The sequence below is a fragment of the Erpetoichthys calabaricus genome, chromosome 14 (genome assembly GCF_900747795.2).
Source record: "Erpetoichthys calabaricus chromosome 14, fErpCal1.3, whole genome shotgun sequence".
Lineage (NCBI taxonomy): Eukaryota > Metazoa > Chordata > Cladistia > Polypteriformes > Polypteridae > Erpetoichthys > Erpetoichthys calabaricus.
Genome location: NC_041407.2, coordinates 59,539,740 through 59,564,162, shown reverse-complemented (window position 1 = coordinate 59,564,162; position 24,423 = coordinate 59,539,740). Strand labels below are relative to the sequence as shown.

At 39.1% G+C, this 24,423-nt stretch overlaps 1 protein-coding gene across 1 annotated transcript; it reads left to right on the top strand.

Annotated features, from left to right (window-relative positions):
• The first annotated feature begins 4,152 nt into the window (after positions 1-4,152).
• LOC114664928 (hydroxymethylglutaryl-CoA lyase, mitochondrial) lies at positions 4,153-22,260 on the top strand. Its single transcript, XM_028819244.2, has 9 exons — positions 4,153-4,256; positions 7,384-7,467; positions 7,794-7,901; positions 8,409-8,504; positions 10,568-10,716; positions 11,304-11,367; positions 17,280-17,468; positions 17,548-17,673; positions 19,570-22,260. The coding sequence occupies exons 1-9, from the start codon at positions 4,155-4,157 to the stop codon at positions 19,669-19,671; spliced, it is 1,020 nt and encodes a 339-aa protein (XP_028675077.2). The 5' UTR covers positions 4,153-4,154; the 3' UTR covers positions 19,672-22,260.
• Positions 22,261-24,423: the final 2,163 nt, after the last annotated feature.

Here is a 24,423-nt window from a genome sequence, read left to right as displayed (position 1 = left end):
TGCCAGGATACGGTCGATGGTAGACTTCTTAGGCGTAAAACCAGACTGCTCCAGCCACTGGTAGGTGAGCAAGTGATCACGGATCCTATTGAGGAAGACCCTAGCAAGGACCTTACCCGGCACCGAGAGCAGTGTTATCCCCCTGTAGTTGCTGCAATCCAGGCGAACACCCTTCCCTTTCCAGATAGGGACAACAAGTCCTGTTTTCTAGTCAGTAGGGATGATACCAGTCTCCCAAATGGAAGCAAAGATTGCTTGCAATGCCAGGAGGACAGCCTTACCACCAGCCTGGAGAAGTTCCCCCCGGATACTACAGATCCCTGCAGCCTCCCCCCCCCCCCCCCCCCCCCCCCAGCTAGTTCACCACCTGTGCAATCTCAGTGAGATTGGGTGGTTCACAGCTAATTGGAGGATCAGCCTCAAGAACCGTGGACCCAGAGATATCCAACGTCCTAGCCGAAGGATCAGCTTTGAACAACTGCTCAAAGTATCCAGCCCAGTGGGTCACAACTGCAGTGTCATCCATAAGGACTGTTCCGTTCTTTCAATGATATCCAGGGTGCCCTGCGAGATGAAACACCTCCTTCTGGGAACAACGGTAACACCAACACAACCCTCAGCAACCTTCAGGGTTTTGTCACGGAAGGTCTCCCACATCACATTAGGATTGGCAGTCATAACCAAATCTGCAAGTTCCTCACACAAACTGTGTGCGAACTCATTAGAAACTGCCTGGTCTTGGAATCTGGCCAAGTCCAGGCTCATTTTCCTAGTAGGTGGTAACCTTCTGGACCTAAGCTGGATCCTAAGAGTAGCAACAACAAGTCTGTGGTCAGAATTCACAAACTGGGCACTTTTGTAGACCCTGCAGTTTTACAAGAGCCTCCAGCGTCTGCCCACGAGGATGTGATCGATCTCCTTCAAAGCACCACCAGTATTGGAATATCAAGTCAAACGATGCAGTTCAGGGCGCTGGAACCAGTATCCAGTGATTTGCAGACCCTGACCTTTTGCAAAGTCAAGGAACATGGAGCCTAAGGTAACCAGAAGTTTTTGGGCCAATCCGGGGACATGGGGTGGGGCTAGAATCTACAGATCACGAGTAGGGACTCTAAACACTACAGAGTACAAAGCTAAAGCTTATCATGTGATTTCTCGCCAAAGTTGCAGGATGCAGTAAAGCGTAACCTCCGTCAAAATACCGCGCACGTGCGCCGAGTTCAAATTACTGTATCGTGGTGATGAGGTACATTCAAAAAAGTGAACCAGCTGAAACCGGGGATGAAATCTTAAAACGGGGACATGTTTCTGAGTGGGGACAGTTGTCCGAAAAAGGGGACTGTCCCCGGAAAACGGGGACGGATAGTCACCGTAATGGAGCCACTTTCACCACGTTCATGTGACCCATGGGGACCGAGACAATCCTCGTAGCCAGTCCTGTCAGTGCCAGGGGCTGCATTGAAGTCAACCATGACTATAGGAGTGTCACCTCGTGGGCACCTGTCAACCACCGAGCGAAGCTGCAAATAAAATGTCTCCCTCACCGAGACATCACTCACCTCAGTCGGAGCATACACTGAGACAACAGACAAGGCACCCAGCGAGTGCCGTAATCTGAGTCTCATAATACACTCGTTGAAAAGAGTAACATCGGACACCATCGGAAGAAGCCAATCCGCTACAGCAACAGCTACTCCCCGAGTATGACAGCCATCAGACCGACCAGACCAATAAAAGGTGTATCCACCTAAAGAGATCTGGCCAGTCCCCGGTCTGCGCACCTCAGAGAGTGCTGCCACTGAAATGCAGAGTTTACGCAGCTCCTCCGACAGCAGAGGAAGATGATCATCTTGCCGGAGAGACAAGACGTTCCATGCGCCTACCCGTATGGGCCGCCTCAAATTGGGCCCGAGTGCTGTCGTGCAGCGGGCGACGCCTCAGCACCACACCAGTTCCGATCTCCAACAGACCTGACCCTATTGGCTCTCCAACGGTTTCGACTCTTCTGTGGATGGGGCTCCCGAGGGCTATCCTCCATCCCCTTCATTATGCGAGCCTCCTTCCTATGGGCGGCTGCAGCAGTGCTACTCCTGCGGAGAGCGAAAAAGGAGTCCTTTCTATAGTCTCGGAGCTTTGTGAAGTTTTTTTTTTTTACGGTGGCTGGAGTGCCAATCCTGCCACCAACCCCCATGATTTCCCTGCAAGTTGGAGGACCGCTTGCAGGACCAGATGCACAATTGTAAAAGAGAGAGTCAAAAAAAAGTTGCAGTCCTGGAGACTTTGACCACCTGGCCACTTACCTCCTCCTCGGTTTTCTATAGTGGAGTCAGTGCTGGCTATCCAATATGATGAGAGAATATTTTCCTCCAATGATTCCAACACTTCTTTATCCAAGTTGACTTTTCCACATGCAGGAGAGCAGTCTGCCACATCAAGATACCAAGAATGTAAACAGAATAGTGCGGGGTTAGTAACAGTTTAAAAATATTGTGATACTTATATTTCTGTGCAAATGACTAGCAAGCAGAGATGCAGTATGCACAGCTAATCAGCACCTCTAGACTGGGTATGCTAGACTAGAGTAGAGACGTGAGTCTTCAACCTGGATTTAAAAGCTGAGACTGAAGGGGCTTCTCTTATATTAGCAGGGATGTTATGGAAAGTAAAAAATAAAATATGAGCACGAGGCAACCTTGAAAGAGTACAATAAACAACAAAGCGACATGGTAGAAAGAAAAGCGGTGCCTTCAGCTAAACATCTTAACTGGTGGGCAGAAACGTTTACAAACCTGTATTGTAATAAAAGCTTGAACCTCTCAAGTCCATCTATTGATAATCCCCCAGGACACACTACATACATCTTCCAAATTCATAAGCATGAGTAATTATTGTGTTAATTGATCATTAACTGTGATAAAGAACTCTGCAATAGAAAAAAGGTAAAATAAGATCAGTAGTATCTGTGAAGCTCTATTTTTTCATGTTGAAAACATTTAAGCTTGTTCTATACCTTTATTTGACACCAGAGGTCTCTGTGTTTCCTAATATCATAATAAAAAAAATACTGTTTTATATTGTCAACATTAAACTCTGAATCAGATTCTTCCACATTATTTATATTTTAATGAATATTTATCATATTTATACAAAAACAACTAATGTACAGTATATCCAGCGAGCTTGTCTGAACTTCAAGAAGGCTGAAAAAGACCATGCATGTAACACTAGAAATATTATGGAACCTGCAGTGCTACCAGTCTAAGAGGGGTTGAAATCTAAGTAATCAAAGTAGAACTTTCTTTGAACTATATAGACATGACAATAACCTTGATCTGACAAACACATCTTTTTTTAGGAGACAATCCCCACCCATCCCGATAAGATAGCTCAACACAGAAATGGCTTGTGTTGGGATTCAAAATCAAAACTCAGGAGCATGCAGCATGTGTAATTCAGGAATTATACGGTCAATTACAACACCACACCACTTCACAGATGATGACAATAAGATTATTTCACAGTTTCCAATATTCAGAAATAAGGAGTTGACGTGTTCTGGAGCTCCCAACAGAGGTTGTGGGGTCGGGGGGTTGCATCTGTAAAGTGAGCAGTGAACTCGTGTGTGGACCATATGTGTCCAAGTGTTTATATAGCAAAATGCCTAATGAAAAGCAGACTTGGAAATTCATGGATAATACTAGGCAAACTTACTTAATTTTACAAACTAATAACCAAGGAGGTGAAAATTAAAATCACTAGATAATTTTCAATGTAAAAAATGTCTGTATTTATACAATAATTTTCTGAAGCATATTCGCGTTCGCAGTCAACCTTATCTTTGTGTTGTGAATGGAATCCTGACCCAAGAATATCATGTGAAGTAGAAACTGCAGAATCCGCACAGTCAGACGAACTTTATCTCAACTCAGTACTTGCTTTCTTTGCAGTAATGTCACTGCGTGACTATATTTCTGATATATAATCGCTGCAAACATTTCAATGGTGATATATTAATCAATCATAGCTGTGATAATTCATTGCTCTTCACGAATGCACGCAGCAGCTGTGTTCAAATTAAAGTGCCGGCTGCGCAGCATCACCAAGTCTTATGACGAATCGCAACCATCGCTTGGCGCATGCGTACATTAAAGAGCATGTCGTGGGCAAAGATGGCGACGACCGTGCGGTTGTACGGCAGAGGGTTACCGAGCTGGGTTCGACCTATTAGACGGTTTTCTGCGGCTGCATCTAGGGCTGTGAGTCACCGGCAGCTCACCTGCACGGGTTACTTATTGCCACAGGGCATGGTGGTGTTGTCCACAGCTATCAGGCTTCCTAGTTGCTGGTCGATAGTTCAAGTTTGTCTTCACAAAAGTAAAATTGCTATAGAAATCCTGATAAATAGAGTAGTTGCATGGCAAATTAATACAGTTTAAAACTTTAGGAAAATAATATAGTTTAAATAATATCCATATGAAATGAATGCGTGGAGTGAGTCGGTGCTTTATTGATTATATACAATGAAGCCAGATAATAAACGCAACCTGTTTGCTTTATAAATAAAGTTGACTTGACTTATATTCTCAGACCTGCATCATTCCATCTTCAGGTAACGACAGTTAAAGTAGACCGACAGCTTGACTTACACATACCACGGAGTTTCAGACCCCCACTTTGCTAGGAGACAATTAAAAATATTACAGCACAAAAATTAATTCATGGGTTAAGAGGCTATTAAGTGTGTCCGTTGTATCTATGAATATGAACTGCCTGTGTCCTATAATACTCAAAAGTTTTCGTTACTTTTGCATTTTTTACTTGCTGCTCTATAATAACATCGTTCCCCACTAACAGACCTGAGCACTGAATCATTTGGCAGCATCACTACATTCATGGATATGTGCTTGACATGTACATGGAAGGCCAGGGCAACAAGATAATGAACGTACCCCACACTTTGTTGACCTTTAGGGGTTAACTTTCTTTGAAATCCACATTAGTCATATGTTTTATCCATCCTCCACTGGCAAACTGACTTTATGATATTTAAAAGTTTTATATGTTTTTGAAGATTTTGTTTTGCACCTTTTCATTATATAGTATATATTTTTAGTACCACTCATTTGCCAATCCATAATCCTTAAATTGAATGGTCTGATTGATAATAATTAGTAATTTGTAAAGTTTGTATTTAACCAGGGAACTTGACACAGCACTCTGCACCTGCACTCAGTGAAAAGCATTCTACAAAAATAAATTGAATTGAATCCAGTGCCTGGATGTTGTACATGTGGTCTGCACATTAAACCTGTTTCCATCTGGGAACTTCAATTTTCCTTTCTAAAGATATGTGTGATGGGTTAAAGAGGGATTCCAAATTGGCCTTTGTGTGAAGAGCCTGGAAATTCTGTACAAGGCTGCCCGGATAGACTCTGGCCCCCTTTGACTCAGAATTGGTTTAAGCAGGTTTGAGAATGTTATGTAATTACGTTTTAATGTACATACCCTTTGGCTTTGTCCTCCTGTAGAAGTCCAGATTGGTGTATTGAGAAAGGTAAATGGGACAGATACTGTCAGCACTTGATGCAAGGCAGGATCAGTCTGCCACAGAGCCCACTCTCATACACACCTACACTATCAATTATGTTGGATCAATAGGGAATCACAACTTTACTTAACCTGTGCATCTATGGGGGTGTGGGGGGAAAACCCACTAAGACATACAATATATTGGCACTATAAGCTGACAATGACCAAATGTAGTGTTTTAACACAGAATGATGGATCGATGAGGCAGCAGAGATAACCATGTGCTAATCTGGTTTTCCACCTTCTTTGCAATAATATAAATTCTGGGGTAATATCTTTTTTTATCAGTGGTTTAGATATTGTGCAGCACATGGCAAAGCTTTCAGGACTTCCGTTTGATTCCTTGATCTGGCTGGTTCCTTTGTGGAATTTGTACATTCCCTCAGTATTTCCCATGTTATTTCTTTTTTTTCAGTTTCTTCCATGCCCTGAAGATGGGCAGATTACATTTATGGGCATTTTCTAAGTGAATGTGTATGGGTATGCTCTAAGATTGGCTGTCATTCTGGCCAGTGTTGGTTGCTGATTGTGGTTAGTGTTGCCCAGCTCTCTACAACCTACAAATGGGAGAAAGGCGGTATAGAATCCAAGTGGTTGCATGTTTCCCAATTTTTGACCCTAGCAAACCTCAGCATAGGGGCAACTGGAGAACAGTAACCCCTGTTCAGTTGAAATGCTTACCCCAGTAAACTTTGTTTTTTATTTATGCTGTGAGTGTGCAGATTAAACACATACTTTCGTATAGTTTTAGTAAACACACTGTACATGATTAGAATAGTGTTACCATTTTTTATAGAAGCTGTTTATTATTTGTGTGTTTAATCGAATTTAATTCAATTGATTACGAAATCTTACAGTTAGGTAAAAGTATATGTTGCTTGTCCCACTGGCATAGAAACATGCTTCAACAGAACATACTACATACTGTAGTTATCGTTTGAAGTTCTGTCTTTTTGTAAGGAAAAAACAATCCTGTAACTAATTTTGGCAGCACAAATATATAAACCATGTTATAAAGATGTAATTAGCACATAATTGCAAGCAGTGTGTTGTAGTGGTTAAGGCTTTAGACTTCAAACCCAGAGGTTGTGGTTTCCAGTTGCACTACTGACAGACACTTCACTTGCCTTTCCTCCAATTGGAAAAAGAAAAGAAACGGAACCAATTGTATCTTAAATGTTGCAAGATGCCTTGGATAAAGGCATCAGCCAAATAATATGTAATGATAATAAGATGCTAATGTTTAAACAGGTCTTGTTTATGTTTCTGTTTAGTTAAGCGCTATTTGTAATTAAAGTACTGTATTCTACATTGATGGGTCACCACTGCTTTGCTGCTGAGTGATCAGATTGTAAATCCTTTGCTTAAATTAGCCTGTAAGTCCTTCAGCTATACATAATAAAAATAGGGACCTCTATTCTTGTGTAGAGTTAAATTCTTTAACTGGTGTCACCTTTAAGAATATTTTATAAAGCTGCTTAAGCAAATATTAAAAGCAGGATAATATGTAATGACCATAGGACTCTCATCTACTGTAAGATACGTCTCTGAATCCCTCTTGTTCTTCCTTTCCTTAAACATACAGTATCTTGAACATTCAGTCATTCATATTCATGCTATATCCATATAAGTTCACTAAGTCAAAAATCATTCTCAGTTATGTAGTGTAAAAGTATTACAGAAACATAATTTTATATTTTTACTTTAGTTTCAATGTTCAGTCCTGAACATTATGGCTGGTAGAATTCTAGCAATTTTTGACATGTAAATAAAAATATTCTCTTTTCTTCATAGGCTACTGTTGGTTTTCTAAAACATCTTCCCGAGACCATCAAGATTGTGGAAGTTGGGCCTAGAGATGGCCTGCAGAATGAAAAGGTACTTTGAAGGAAAATGTTAATGAAGAATGGAAGATTTAAATATTTTTATTTTATGGAAATATAGAATATGCAATTAAAGACACAATCATGTGCCTTTCAGACTAATTATTATTTTGTAGTCATTTTAAGAATATGGTGTTAAACATTCTCAGATTTCAGTGGGGATTTTATTGTTGTGTTTATGTTACCTGCAGATTTTGCCAATAATAATTTCTTAACAAGTTATTTATAATGAAATAAGGAAAGACTGAAAATAATAGTTTGTGAGTGCAAGTGATGACACAAAACTTATTTTTCAGCATGTTAATTGTTCTTTTTTTTTAGACTGTTGTGCCAACAGATGTGAAAATTCGTCTGATAAACATGTTGTCAGAAGCAGGTCTTCCTGTCATTGAAACAACAAGCTTTGTATCTCCCAAATGGGTTCCTCAGGTATTTTGAAACCACTGAGTGATATGCAGTGGTAATATTTGGTCACTAGTACTTTCATTTTGTTTCTAATTAATCATTATTAAGTTTACATTTGTTTATAGTATGAAATCAATTTAATATATTTTAGGTAGCGGTGCTTACATTATTATGTTTCAGAACATGGTACGGATTATCTGTGAACAAAGAAAGTACAGACATAGCACGTTCGACTGCTAAGGTGAAAATGGAGTGGCAAGATATTATTATGGTTGAAATATTGAGAATAAGAAACCTGTATTGGTTCACTGTCTTAGTATAAAGTACGGCTTTTGGAGACATGGAGCATCTGGATGACTTACCCCTCCATGCTTGAAAGAGGAATTAGACAGAATATATGTTTAAGTTACTTAAATAAACAGAATGACACAGTGTCTCAAATGCAGCTTAAATTACTGATTGTCACTGTCACACAATTCGAGTTGAGGCTTCATGTCCATAATATACACTGTGTCTTTTAATTTATTGCAGATGGCAGACCAGGACGAAGTGATGCGTGGCATTGAAAAATACCCCAATATTAAATATCCGGTCCTTACACCCAATCTTAAAGGATTTCAGGCTGCGGTGAGTTAATAGAGAGATTCAACTGTAACTGCAACCCTACACAGGAGAATCTGTTTGCTTATACGAGGGGGAGTCAAGCTAAAGTTAGAAAATGGGATTTATTAGAAAATGGAATAAACCTTAACAAAACTGATAATGTAATTTCTCAATGTAGTCTCCATCCTTCTCAATGCACTTGTGCCACCTGCCTGGAAGTGCCTGGATTCCAGCAGAACAAAAGGTTTTGTCTTGTCCTCACAACCAGTCATGCATCTGAGTTATTGTTGAACACTACATGCCGAGGGGTACTACAGTCACTACTGCAAGTTACTGTGACTTGCTGGAGACCAATGTGAAGCCTGCTATTTGATCCAAGTGGTGGTGGACTGCTGTCGCAAGGAGTCCTTTTGCTGCAAGACAATGCCTGCCCACACACTGCTAAGAACACCAAGGCTTGTCTGGAGAAACTGAAGTTTGGGGTATTGCCACATCCTTCTTATTCGTCAGATTTGGCACCGTGTGATTTTCACCTTTTTGGACCGCTAAAAAACATCTGGGTGGTCGTCAATTCAAGACAGATGATGACATGTAGAAAGCGGTGCACAAGTGGTTGCAAGGACAAGACAAAACCTTTTATTCTGCCGGAATCCAGACATTTCTGGGCAGATGGCGCAATTGTATTGGGAAGGGTGGAGACTACATTGAGAAATGACATTATCAGTTTTGTTAAGATTTGTTCCATTTTGTAATGAATCCCATTTTCTAACTTTTGGTTGACTCCCCCTCATATATACTTGTTCTGTAAGTAATAGTAATTTCATCTCCATTTTTACCTGATGTGAAAGAGCAGGACAGTTCAATTTTGAAGAAAATATACTGTATAACTGTATTTTTTTTTGCTGAAATGTGTCCTGTTCCTTAAACATTTATGTAAGAATTTATTTGAAAAGAAATCACGTATTGTTTTCTACATTTGATTTTGTTGGGTAGCTTCAAGTGAATTTAACAATCTCTTAACACCTGGGACATTCATTGGGAAGCAAAAACGTATAGCCACAAAGAAAATTGTTCAAAAGCAGAATAGGTTTCACCATCCTAGACGAAAATATACAATCAATGCAAGTACCATTTTAAGTAAATTGGTATAATTTGTGTGTTATGCAAGTAACATTTCTGCATGCTTCAAGTATTGGCTGCCTTTTGTTCGTAGGTTAGCACCTCTGCACATAGCATCTTCTCCACGAATGGACCAGGGTCAAAACTGGGAATCACACTGTGGAAAGGTCACTATGCTTACAGTGCTTCCTCAAAGCCATTACCTCGACAAAATAACCACAACACTAACACAAATCAATCATGACACAATTAATAATGTTAGCTTGAGCAAACATGCAAATGTGCATTAAGCTGTACTGGGAAAACCCTAATAAACTCTTAATAAACCCCTAATAAAAGTTGACAGAGGTGAACACAGCAGTTGGCCGAGTTCCTCTCAGTACTCTGATTACTGATGAGAATTTGGAGAGTGGAATGTTAAGTCGGCGTGATTCACAGGTTCCGGGGTTGAGTTAAGTTAGGTGCTGTGATACCACAGAATGTTTAAGATTCAGCGGTTGTGAGGTCTTAAACGCCAGTGTGTGGTACCACTTTTTGTAACTTTAAGATAATATTATTTTTGTACGCTAAACCAGTCTTTGCCTAATCAAGAGCTCCCCAACTAGGTAGAAAATGGACCTTATCAGTGTTTCTGCTGGCAGAGCCAATAAAAATATTTTCTTACAGACTGAGAAGGTGTAATAATGGAAAGAAAAGCAAAACTCTGTAATAAAAAAGAACAGTAAGCAATATAACATAATAAGAATAAGCTGAATTGTTAAATAAAAGAATAACCTTTCATAACCAGTTATATGAGTGCAAAGATTATTGAATAAACAGACCACGCTGATGCATTGAATATTACTTAAACTTCATGGCTTTATACAATTGGCTGCTTTGTGCTCTGTATTATACAGAATTAGATCTAGAAGTTTCTACATTTTTAAAATGGGATATAAGGGTTTATATTCTTTTCTATTGGTTCACAGGTGAATGCAGGTGCAAAGGAGGTGGCAATTTTTGGAGCAGCCTCTGAGCTTTTTAGCAAGAAAAACATTAATTGCTCTGTGGAGGAGAGTTTGCAGCGTTTTGAGGAGGTGACCCAAGCTGCACAGGAGTCTGGGATTCCTGTCAGAGGGTAAAGTTGAAATATCGATGTTCAAGAATATGAGGGTATGAAGAAAATATGTAAAATAAAAATGCTGGCAAGTGCATGATAAAGGAGTTTGCCATGGTTTAAGTCTATTTGCACTTTCAAAAAAACAATGTACTGTTTGTATTTAGACAAAATTCTTCTGAAATGTTCAATACTATAATATTATTTTTAACATTTTACTTTTGCAATGTATTGTTAAATTGATTTTGATTCCCTGTTGTACAGGTAGTAAAATCAAAAGGCTTGTATTATTGCACTTAATTTTATGATTTCATTCATCAGAAATGAATGTGTAAAGAGTTGCTACAATTTTAAATTTATCACAGGCTTTGCCAATGTTTAAACATATGTAAGGTATATAAATGGTGGTGCCTAAAGTTTATATAGACAATGTAGACAGTTTGTGAGTGGGGTGTATTTTGGCAACACACCCAGATGTTGGGAGCAGAACAGAGAAGTTTTACCTGTCTTGTAATATATATACTGTTTTATATTATATATGTGAAAAATCCATTGTAAGCAACTGAAAGATGAATGTTTTATTCCTGCCCTTTTTGTGTTTTTGTTAGCTATGTTTCATGTGTGCTGGGCTGTCCTTATGAAGGAAATGTGCGTCCGGAGAAAGTGGCTCAGGTGAGGACACTATTTTGAAATGGATGTTGAAAGAGCATCAGTAGCAGTAATTATGGTTTTATGAGAGGAAATAATGAAGCTCATCAAAGAACTGTCTATAGTTCATGAATTTTAAGAAAAGTTTATTGAATAATATAGGAAGACTTCTTAAAATACTGCAGAAAATATGGCTAGTGTGAGGAGAGAGAATGCTCACTACAAAAGCTGGACATACCCTGTACAGTTTCACTTCTGGTTTATCCTGATTTTGCTATTGTAAACAAAATTTCATAACACAAATGAAACCCTAATGTTGTAAGCAAGAGTCAGAATGTCATAACTCACAAGCTGTCAGAGGGCTGGTGACTGCTGATTAAAATAGTTTTATGTTTTTTCTTTGATCTTGTGATATCTAGACAATCATGTGACATGACTTACATTTTCACTGTGGTTTGTAAATTGCGTGAAGTACTACTGCTTTATTGATATGGTACTACTGTAAATAGCTAATGTGCATGCAGCAGCCAGGGAAAGAGAGAGAGAAATATAAACAGAAATGTAATTCAAACAAAACGTTGTCATACATTTAAAAAAAGTCTTATAGTTTTAAGCATTTATAGGCATTTCTCTTGTAAGCTATTTGTTACATCCAGGATGGAAGGATTCAAATATTCCGTCATCAGATATTTTACATTACATCTGCACCAGTGTATTATGTACAGTATGTGCCTCTTGAGTTTTATATACTGGTAAAGAATGAATAGGAGGAGGAGAATAGTGTATATATAAAGCCTCCTGAAAAAAAAAATATATACAGTATATATATATATATATATATATATATATATATATATATATATATATATATATGTATATATATATATATATATATATGTATAGTGTATAAGTGATGAATTACAAGTCCCAGACAAGGAAATTTTGGAGCACCAAATTGGTTGTCCCTGTTTACTTCAAGTACCTTCAACAGAAATACAGGCGCCCACAGAGGCAGAGGCAACAAAAGATAGCAACAACATAGTCCCAGTCGGGGTTGGATTAAACTCAGGTTTTGTCAAGGAAACTCTGTTGGTGTCATGCTCTGCTTGTGGAGTAACACCTTCTTTCTCCCACCTTGCGATATATAGCAGGGAAACTGGAAGTGGTGGATTCAGATACCATCAGGGGGTGTCTTCTCAGTGCTGCTTCTCCAGTAATAGGAGAGGACGTGGTTAATGACAGCTCTCCCTTTCAAGCCGGTCTGGTACTGCATACCTTAGAGGAGCCCTGAGGATGATCCACAAACGCACATGCGTGACTAAATCTACTGTATGTATATATATATATATATATATATATATATATATATATATATATATATATATATATATATATATATATATATATATATAATATATATAGAGAGAGAGAGGGAGAAATGGGGAAAGTGAATGTATTGATCCCATTTGTTGAAATAACAAATGCAATACATTTGTTTCTGTTATATACAATTTGGTGATTAAAAGCAGTGTTAATACTTGTGACGCGCCATGTGCTGGAATGACAGATGCAATGCATTTTATCACTACAAATGTTTGTGATGCGCCATCTGTTGGATTGACAGGGACATACTAACTAGATAGATGCACAGATACACAGAAACATAGACAGTTGTCCTTTTATTAAAGTGGTTATATTAGGGCTGTTTCTTAATTGCTGTTGTTATGTTGAAAATTTACAGTTTATTTTTTTTGTATAGCCCAAAATCACACAGGATGTGCCGCAATGGGCTTTAAATTTCTCTGCAATTGATGTTTTTTAATGCAGTACCTAAATGTGTTCATATAAACTAGCTAATCTGAACACGCTTCGCACATTGTTAATGATCATTGCAGCAGCATTGGGTGAAAGGCAAGAAGCAAATATGCTGCTCCTTTGCATGGCTCAATCGCTCAGCCAATCATAAAAAAGTGTTCTACAGTATATGCAATCCATGACAGACTGCATCAGTCTGTCGTGGTGAAAAAGGAGCTGAGCCATAAGACAAAGCTCTCAATTTACCAGTCAATCTATGTTCCTTCCCTCACCTATGGTCATGAGCTATGGGTAGTGACCAAAAGAACGAGATCGCGAATACAAGCGACTGAAATGAGTTTTCTCCGCAGGGTGTCTGGGCTCTCCCTTAAAGATAGGGTGAGAAGCTCAATCATCCGGGAGGGGCTCAGAGTAGAGCCGCAGCTCCTCCGCATCGAGAGAAGTCAAATGAGGTGGCTCGGGCATCTGATCAGCATGCCTCCTGGACGCCTCCCTGGTGAGGTGTTCCGGGCATGTCCAACCGGGAGGAGGCCCCGGGGAAGACCCAGGACACGCTGGAGGGACTAGATAGATAGATAGATAGATACTTTATGTCTCCCGGCTGGCCTGGGAACGCCTTGGGATTCCCCCGGAAGAGCTAGAAGAAGTGGCCGGGGAGAGGGAAGTCTGGGCATCTCTGCTCAAGCTGCTGCCCCCGCGACCTGACCTCGGATAAGCGGAAGAGGATGGATGGATGGATATGCAAACCAGTAACAGAAACCTATTAATAAAATAAAAGTTTAGTTTTAATCCATTTATATGCTGTAAATATGTTTAAACTGTGTGATTGAATGGTGCAGCAGCTAGTGTTCTTACAGTGAACTTTTTAAGGGTTTGCATTGAGGGAGGAAATAAGGGATGGATGTTATTTACTTCACAAGACATGAAGAACTAAACATTTTCTTATCTGAGAAGTAGCTGACTACTATGTTTAAATTTAAAATAAGCTTTATTGGAGTTTACGTTAATTTGTTACCAATGCTAGAACTAACATCCTAAGAAATAACAAAGATTTAAAATAACAAGCAGTAAAAGCTGCATAATAAAATGAATAGCATTGAACCCTGCTGTATTTTATTGTCTTGATCTAGAATGTTACAGTATTCTTTTTCTTTGTTCAAAGAAATACATTTATTTTGATTGCAAGTAGGGGTTTCTTATCTCTACTAAAAGGAAAACTAATGAAAATGATCACACTGTTTGTAACACATTACATTTTATACATTTTTTGTAAGTAATGTGTGATGTAATTTTAAAAGTAACATTTCCCAACACTGCTCTACTTTGAACATTTGTTTTCTGTATCTGGATATGTATGAAAAAAAAAGGTCATCCTTTGAACGACCAATGTAAATAAACTGGTGTGCTTAAGCAACTGGCTGAATAAATAGTCAGAAAAAACAACAATATATTTTTACTATTTTTAATATTAGAAATTAATCAGTGACATTTCTGCTTTACAGAAAAATATTAATATGCTTGGAAATGTGTGCAGCTAATTTTGATTAAACATTTGAATCACATGAGTAACTGCAATTGAATTTTATATATATGTTTGTAGGGCTGGGTATTGGCACTGATGTTCCGATTTGATTTGATCCGATTCACAATGCCCTGGTTCAATTCGATATCGACCTTATCTTGACTCAGCATGCACTAATATATTTGAAGCGGTGGAGTTTTGAGCGACTACTTAACCATACATAGAGAACATTACTATAATGTGACAAATTTCAGTAATGCTTGATTAGAAGGGTGTCTGCATAGTGACTTCATAACATATGCATAAGCATTGGAGTGACATTTAAGAAGAAATACTTGATTAGTAATAAACAGTTAACAACAGTATTTGGAATATTTGGAACAAAATATTATTGCTCTTTAAAAAAGAAAAAGAAAAAAAAAACTTTTTCACAGCACTGCACTTACTCAAAAGTTGTGTTGCAACTTTTTCCTCCATAGCAGTACAGCTAGCCACGTGTTTAAATAGAAGCAACGTTTATTGGACTTGCCAGCACTCAAACTTATGATTGATGTGGTCATGCATTAGCACAGCGCATTAGAAGTGCTAGAAAGGTTTTAAGAACAAAAGCCAGCCAGCCATCTCATTAGCTCTGCATACTGTATAGACAGTGAGGTTGTTTCTGGTGTGATTGGCATGCAGCACGCTTGTCTGAAACACATCCTCCACAGGTGCCCGTCATTTCTAATGTAATGACGTGATTCATCATGTCTACTGCCCTCGATGTTCACCTGTTGCAAGTTAGGGCTACTCTCTGAGAGACAGGGCGATGGTTTGCTTAAGATCTTCATAAAGCCTAGGCACAATAACTTCACTTATTTGCTTTCTATTTGGTACAGCATACTGCAGTTCGAAAACCTGTATCATTTGTCAAAAACCTGGTTTAGGGTCTTATATCTTTTCAGATAAAAACTGATATAGATTGTTATATTTTGGGCACAAGGTGAATTAAACAGAAGCTTGGAGCTACCCACCGTCTCCAGTGTAAATTGTTTAGGCTCTACTCATTTGGATATTGACTGAGATTACATTTATGGATGATGCTGAGATATATGATTTCTCAAATTGGTTGTATTACAACAATACTTCACTTCTGAGCTGCACAGTTTACGTATGGCTTTGCTTTTATCCAGTTTTCTCTACAGACACACTGTTTGAATCCATAGGAAGTCACACATCTGATTTAAGTATTGCAGGTGCTGATTTCAGTGGAGGACGATGCACCATTTTATGCTGTCCTACCTGTGGCCAGATCCTTCTCATTCTATGTGAGGTAGTAAAATGCTTTTACTGTAGAAAGCCTTAACAGGCGCATTAGTGAAATCTACTGGATTGGGCACCAAAGATGAATATAAGCAAAAATCTACATAGTAATTGAGCAGGGTAGAGATACACAAGATTGTTCTTGAGACTTTAAGAATTGGTATTGAATCGTTTAAACGAAAAATAATGATTAATCAGAAAACCAATATTTTTACCTAAGTGTGTGTGTGTGTATGTCTTGTTTTATTTTCTTGAATCTTTCTTTTTTCCTGCTGCAAACAAATTTTTCTCAGGCATAGTAAAGTCTACCTGACTTAATCTAAATACAGTAGCCCACAGTATATGCCAGTGTTTTGTTTTTATAAATGAAAAAGTGTCATTTTGTTATTCTATACAAACATGGAAACTGCAAAAGTAGTTTACTAAAGTTTAAAACTAGTTCATGTGGAAGAGTGGGTCTGAGGCTAGGAAATCAGTTGTACTTTTATGTGTCAGTGCGTATCGCTGTGCGGTTAATTGGGGTACCTGGCCGACCGCACCGTATACATGGAGGCAGGCGGATTGTTCAAGTGCCTCAGTGATGGGCGGCTCCTCTCACCTGTGCCCAATTAGGCAGTAGAGGATAAAAGGAGCCTGCATGGGACAGAAAGGGAAGAGAAAAAGGAACAGAGAGGACTGAGGTTAAAGAAAAGGACGGAGAGGAGTGGAGGAATGGGAGAGAACTGGTGCGAGTGAGCGAGCAAGCGAGAAGGCAGACAGCCATGAGGAGAGCCCTCGGGAACAGAGTGCAGCCGACACTCGGGGGCTGAAGAAGGCTTCTCACGCTGAGCAGCTCAGAGAGCTGGAGTGACCAGACATTGTGCAAGCAACTCTCTGCCGAAGTCCAGGTAGGCGGCGAGAGTTGGAGAGGGGAGGCTCAGATTGGGAGCCCTGCTGGAGATCCCTTAGTTACGTTATCAATAGTGATGGGTTCAAGAGGCTCCCGGAAAGAACCAGTAGCATAGAGCCAACCCGCACCATCACAGTTCGTCTTTTATTTTTTGTTTCATGCTCACCCTGTAAAAAAAATAAGCAATAAATATTAAATATTATAATTTGTTGAATTTCAGTGCTAGAGACACATTACTACAAAATTAAATTAACATGTTTAATTTTATAAAATAAACTAATTTAATGTAAAAAGTGTAAATGCCAGTGGTACAAATACAAAGGACTGTTTTTGTGGAAAATATTACATAGGTAAGCAGTTTCATTTTAGACCACACTAATTAATAATATTGCTCTTTGCTGACCTCAGGTGGCTAAGAAGCTATACTCCATGGGTTGCTATGAAATTTCTCTAGGAGACACGATTGGTGTGGGTACACCAGGAAGCATGCAGGAGATGCTGAGAGTTGTGTCTATGGATGTTCCAGTTAAAGCCCTTGCTGTGCATTGCCATGACACTTATGGACAAGCTCTTGCTAACATTCTTACAGCAATACAGGTATATTGGGTTAATAAAAAAAATACTTTGACAGGTTATGCTAGGGTGCAAATATGATGTTGCCTGGTTTGCCTTTCAGATGGGGATCAGTGTAGTGGACTCTTCAGTTGCTGGACTGGGTGGTTGCCCCTATGCGCAAGGTGCTTCTGGGAATGTAGCTACTGAAGATGTCATCTATATGCTTCATGGCCTAGGCATTCATACTGTGAGTGACATAAGATATGTGTTAATTGAAAAGAAACTAATAATGGAGTACTACAAGACTATTAGCAGCATTCTTAAGTTGTTTTATTTTAATTAAAGGAAAGCATTTTAACAAAACAGTCCTAATTAAAAAGCAATTACAATATAATGTTCTAAAGACAATCCATGAAATTTAGCTCCCACACTCCACCTAACTAAGAAAGATATGCAACAAGAGAGCCCATACCAGTGGAATTTTATTTTCCTCAATATGATATAGTATAGGAATTCACTTTCCCACTGACTCACAGAAGGTGAATTAAGATTCTTCCACTTGAATAGAATCAGTCTTTGTGCAAGACATGTGGTATAGGATATCACAACAGATTTTTTCTAACGTAAGGCTGTTCCATTTGGTATTACTCCAGATACTGATGTTGAAGCAATGGGAATGATATTAGGTCCAAAACTCTCCAACAGATACATGACATTTTTGCCCAAAAAGAGTATTCCCTAAACATGTGGCCTAGTGAAGCAGGCGCTTAATGACATTGCTAGCTGGTTGGACCTCTCCCTGGATGTATTTTATGCAGTTTCAGACAAGATATGCAAACAATGAACCACTTTTAGTTGAATTAAAGCATGCTTGAAACATTTAACTAAACGGAATTTTGTGAATAGCTAAAGTTCGTTCCTTTTAGAAATTTTAATTAAAAGATCCCTTTCTCATTGTTACCCGTGATCTTCAAGGCATACTGTACATCCCTTGAAATTTGTTGATATACAGGGTAGGATTCAAAAGTAATGAGCCTCATTTTGTTCTGACGCGAACGTACCTCGCCGCGCGCCCCACTTGCCAGTGACGGTGGGTGTTGGCTTCACAACGCAACGGAGCGGTAGGATCGGCCTTGACGGGAACCCCTGTGTGGTAGTGCGTTACACGCCGGAATGGAAAGTTCGTTAGAGCAACGGTACGCGTTGAAGACGAAGACCATGCTCATTGCCTTCTTCGGAGTGAAGGGGATCATCCACTACGAGTTTGTCCCGCAAGGACAGACCGTGAATGCTGCTTACTACTTGGAAGTCCTGAAAAGGCTGAAAAGAAGCGTCGCGCGCAAGCGAAGGGACATCAAGGACAGCTGGAAGCTTCACCACGATAACGTGCCCAGCCACACCGCCTTCATCGTGAGCGCCTACCTGGCCCGGGTGAACGTTCCGGTGGTCCCCCAGCCTCCCTACAGTCCGGACGTGTCACCTTCTGACTTCTTCTTGTTTCCGCGCTTAAAATCAGCGCTGAAAGGAAAATGCTTCGACTAGATCGAGGACATCCAAGCAAATGTCAAGGCAGCCCTTGCAGCCATCCCGGAACAGGCCTACGTGGACGCCTTCGAGTCATGGAAAAGCCGCCTACAAAAGTGTATTGATGCAGGAGGTGCCTATTTTGAAGACTATTCATTAGTTGTACCGATTTGCTCAATAAATTTGTCTTTTTGAACAAAGGCTCATTACTTTTGAATCCTACCCTGTACTCTGGAGATGTTGTTTGCATGTTCATGTATACTAGCTAGTATAATAATTTGAAAAATGCAAATACATTATACAAGATATCCTTTAGTACCATGATACCTTAAACGTTCCACAGATTGAATACTATATAAGTTAAGGAAGGCAAAAATAAGTGATTATCTTGTATTTTGGAGATAAACAAAACCTTCTTTGTCTTATAATATGTCATACATTGATTAACAACAAAGTAAGTGTCCTATTAACAGAGGTTGGGTAAGGAGTTTGTATGTTAATGACACAACAATGGTAAACACCTAAGAAGCACAGATATACACCCCTGTCTGTTATATTAATGGATTTTAGTTATATTCGACACAATAAGTCTAATTATCTCCTTTTTTATTATTTACAGGGTGTGGATCTCCCTAAATTGATGGATGCAGGAGCATTTATCTGTCGTGCCCTAAATCGAAAAACTAATTCCAAAGTGTCCCAAGCCTTTTGTAGGTTGTGACAAGATGTGACACATTTTGATTCTTCAAGTTTGTTTTTAAAGAAAGGCATAACATTAACTCTGTTCTCGTAGAAGATCTAGCAGAGAAAGGTGATTTTTGTAAGTGCCTAACAAGTTCTTCAGTTGTGTAACACCCTGGTGATTGAAAACTGTAATATTAATGCATTCTGTACACTTCGAGTCATATGTGGGACTGATAACATCTTTCAAACATGGTTTTCCTATAAACACTCTACTATAGAATTCTTTGCAGGTAACTAATAATTGAGCCAAAGCTAGTCCAGTTATTTTGCTTTTGCTTGTAATACCTGAGTAGATTACCTTTTGGTTATTCATTGCCAGATTTTAAGAAAATATGACAACAGTATATTATGACCTAAGCCTTGAATGATTATGATTGACACTTTGCTAAGGCAGGGATGAATTACTGAATTTCTATTCCATAGTCAGTAATTGATTATAGTATTGCATTGTTGTTTGTTTAAATTAAATCAAATGTGAAAAAGAAATAAGAAGAAATTAACAGTTGATTGAACTAATTCAAGACATCATAAATCGACTTAGTATGTTTTTAAATCACCATGTATGCAAAGCTTTCAAATTCACCTTAATTTACTCAGTTATCATTACAGTAAGAGCAATAAGTGTTTCATGCAGAGGAGCAACTAGAACACCTCTACCCTCGATTGCACAAATCTGAAACTGAAAAAAAATGAACATACTCACTAAATAATATTATGAAAACAATCTTTCAAATAACATTGTTGTACTGTCATGTGTTTATTTGTTTCATGATCTACAGAATTTAAATACTGTACTCAGATCAAAATATATGCTAACTAAATTGTTGATAAGCATATAGTTACAGTGGCTGTATGTAGTTACAGTCTATATTCATTCATAACTTAAGTATCTATAAAAATTAAACCTTGCTGTGAATTTGTAATTCAAAAATTTGTTTCAGTAATTCAATTCAAAAAGTGAAACTCATATTATATAGATTCATTATGCATAGTGATATATTTCAAGCAATTATTTCTTTTCATTTTGCTGATTATGGCCTACAGGTAATGAAAACCCAAAATTCAGTATCTCAGAAAATTAGAATATTGTGAAAAAGTTCACTATTGTAGACTCAAGGTGTTACACTCCACTCAGCTAATTAACCCAAAACACCTGCAAAGGTGTCCTGAGCCTTTAAATGGTCTCTCAGTCTGGTTCAGTAGGCCACACAATCATGGGGAAGACTACTGACTTGACAGTTGTCCAGAAGACAGTCATTGACACCCTCCACAAGGATGGTAAGTCACAAAACGTCATTGCTAAAGAAGCTGGCTGTTCACAGAGTGCTGTATCCAAGCATATTAATGGAAGGAAAAAATGTGGCAGAAAAAGGTGCACAAGCTACAGGAATAACCGCAGCTTTGAGAAGATTGTGAAGCACAGCCCACTGAAGAATTTGGGGGAGATTCACAAGGAGTGGGCTGTGGGTACAACTGTTGCATTCCTTGTGTCAAGCCGCTCCTGAACCAGAGGCAACGTCAGGAGCATCTTACCTGGGCTAAGGAGAACACAGACTGTTGCGCAGTGGTTCAAAGTCCTCTTTGCAAATGAAAGTAAATTTTGCATTTCATTTGGAAATCAAGGTCCCAGAGTCTGGAGGAAGAGTGGAGAGACACAGAATCCAAGTTGCTTGAGGTCCAGCGTGAAGTTTCCACAGTCAGTGATGATTTGGGGAGCCATGTGATCCACTGGTGTTGGTCCACTGTGTTTTATCAAGTCCAAAGTCAGCCCAGCCGTTTGCCAGGAAATTTTTGAGCACTTCATGCATCCCTCTGCTGACAAGCCTTATGGAGGTGCTGATTTCATTTTCCAGCAGGACTTTGCACCTGCCTACACTGCCAAAAGTACCAATACTTGGTTTAGTGAGCATGGTATCACTGTGCTTGATTGGCCAGCAACCTCGCCTGACCTAAACCCCATAGAGAATCAAATCATCCTGGGCTTCCGTAACACCTCAGCAGTGCCACAGGCTGATTGCCTCCGTGCCACGCCGCATTGATGTAGTAATTCATGCAAAAGGAGCCCCGATCAAGTATTGAGTATGTACATACTTTCCAGTAGGCCAATGTTTCTGTATTAAAAATCATTTATTGGTCTTGTGTAATATTCTAATTTTCTGAGGTACTGAATTTTGAGTTTTCATTATCTGTAGGCCATAATCAGCAAAATGAAAAGAAATAAACGCTTGAAATATATCACTCCATGTGTAATGAATCTATATAATATGAGTTTCACTTTTTGAATTGAATTGCTGAAATAAATTAACTTTTTGATGATATTCTAATTTATTGAGATGCACCTGTAATCTACTGTACATACAGATTATCAGATCTGCTGCTTACTTATAAAGCAAAAATGTATTTAAATGTATAGGCACAAAATATATATCTGTTGTGCAGATTTTTTCATGTTATGTAATTTTATGCTAAAGAACAATACTGAAATACATTCATCATTTTAGGAAAACTTTTCTACTTATTGTATTGCTGTGATATTAATGTCTTTTTAATAAAATGTTCAATACTTGGTCTGTCTGTAGTGGACTGAGTGCAAATCCTAAACTGGTCATCTCCCATATATCAAAGATGTTCAGTTAATTGTCAATGTTAAATTCACCAAGTTCCTCTTGCCTGGCAGCTCCATTCTTAAAATTCTTCTCCCAATATACCCAGCATCGCCCCTCTACACGTGTCCAAACCAACACAATCTCTTAAAATAATTATTTTGATTAAACCCTTTTTTTTTAACTAAATACTATGGTTGAGATACAATTTAGTATGCTTATTTTACAGTGAACCATAGAATTACAGTGTCATGTGCACAAGGCTCAAAATTTTAGGCCTGGTGTCCACCAATGGCAGTTGGCTATTCCAGGCACATTCTGTTTAGTTCTATCTCCATCAGCTTGCTGTTCATTTTATAGCTACAGTTAAGATTCTGTGCAGAACTGATGTGCACTGCAGGCTCAACCTTCTGTCTAGAATTAGAGCTCCACTGTATGGCACCATATTATGTAATGTGTCTAATGTAGTATTTCACGCCACTCTTTATAGCAAGTGTAGTGCAGAGGTTATCACTTCTGCCTAACTGCCTCAGACTCCAGAGATCAGTTCTGACCTGGATACTGAGCATGCACATTGTTTCACACTGGTTCTAGTCGCACAATATCTGAATAAAGGATCATGTCTGGAATTAAAACTGATCCAGTTTCAGGATGTTTTTTAATCCAGTTTAGTGTAGTGGGAGACCATGAGCAGTACTCTGGCAGTATCAGTCACAAGGCAGGAACCCATCCATCCATCCATTTTCCAACCCGCTGAATCCGAACACAGGGTCACGGGGGCTGCTGGAGCCAATCCCAGCCAACACAGGGCACAAGGCAGGAAACAATCCTGGACAGGGTGCCAACCCACCGCAGGACACACACAAACACACACACACACCAAGCACACACTAGGGCCAATTTAGAATCGCCAATCCACCTAACCTGCATGTCTTTGGACTGTGGGAGGAAACCGGAGCGCCGGAGGAAACCCACGCAGACATGGGGAGAACATGCAAACTCCACGCAGGGAGGACCCGGGAAGCGAACCCAGGTCCCCAGATCACCCAACTGCGAGGCAGCAGTGCTACCCACTGCGCCACTGTGCTGCCCTAGGCAGGAACCAGAGATGGAAAAAATGCCATTTCATTACTGGGGTAAATTTAAGCATGCAATTTAGGGAAGTGCAGTGGTAGTGCTGCTGCCTCGCAGTAAGAAAACCAGGGTTCACATTCTAGGTCCTCTCTGCGTGGAGTTTGCTCATTCTCTCCTTGTCTGTATGGGTATCCTCCCATAGTCCAACGACATGAAGGCTAGGATGATTGGTGAAGCTAAATTAGCCCTAGAGTGTGTGTGTTATGTTTGACTGGGTTTGACCAATGATGGACTGGTGTCCTGTCCAGGGATTGTTCCTGCCTTGCGCTTGATGCTTACTGGGATAGGCTCCAGCCCCCAGCAACCTCATCTTAGAATTAAGTGAGCTTAGAAAATGATAATGGTATTTTATTTTAAGGATAATTTGTTTGCATGTAATATTTTGTAATGATAAAATCTAATTTCAAAGAAAGAGTTTTTTTATTCAGTGAAATGTTCAGACTATAACTTTAAATGAAAACAGTGATGAGTCATAGCCGCTGTTAGGGCATACAAAATTCCCATTTTTTCTCTGTGAGTGGAAAGGTACAGCCAAGAATTAAATTGGGTTCAGAAGGAGTGGCTAGAACCATTCTAACTAGAAAAACAACTACAGCTCGGGGCCGATAGCATCAAATATCATGGATACATCTTGAAGACGCACCAGAAAAAGTGTACAAACAATGGGCCATCAATAGAACTTCTGGATCAAAAAACATAAGTGACAAAAATTAGAGAAGTTACATGTAAGTCAATAAATATGTATTGCTGTTTTCTTTACAAATATGTTTTAAAATATTAGATTGGCTAAATGTCATGTTAAAACTGATTTAGAACAATATTGCATATATACATTGTTTTAATTTTTGATATATTACTGAGCATGAGTGCAATTCTCCTTTACTATATGGTTTTATATATTTGTGCTTTGTGTAATATATTTTTCCATACTACTGTATATAATGTTGAGATGGTGTCATGTATTCTATATTGTGTTGTTTAATTGTATTCAC

What these genes read in the sequence shown, in the direction of transcription:
- LOC114664928 (XM_028819244.2), top strand. Translation starts at nt 4,155, where the DNA reads ATGTCGTGGGCAAAGATGGCGACGACCGTGCGGTTGTACGGCAGAGGG. An exon ending in TTAAAGGATTTCAGGCTGCG is followed by an intron (nt 8,505 to 10,567) that starts GTGAGTTAATAG and finishes ATTGGTTCACAG; the next exon opens with GTGAATGCAGGTGCAAAGGA. An exon ending in ACATTCTTACAGCAATACAG is followed by an intron (nt 17,469 to 17,547) that starts GTATATTGGGTT and finishes TTTGCCTTTCAG; the next exon opens with ATGGGGATCAGTGTAGTGGA.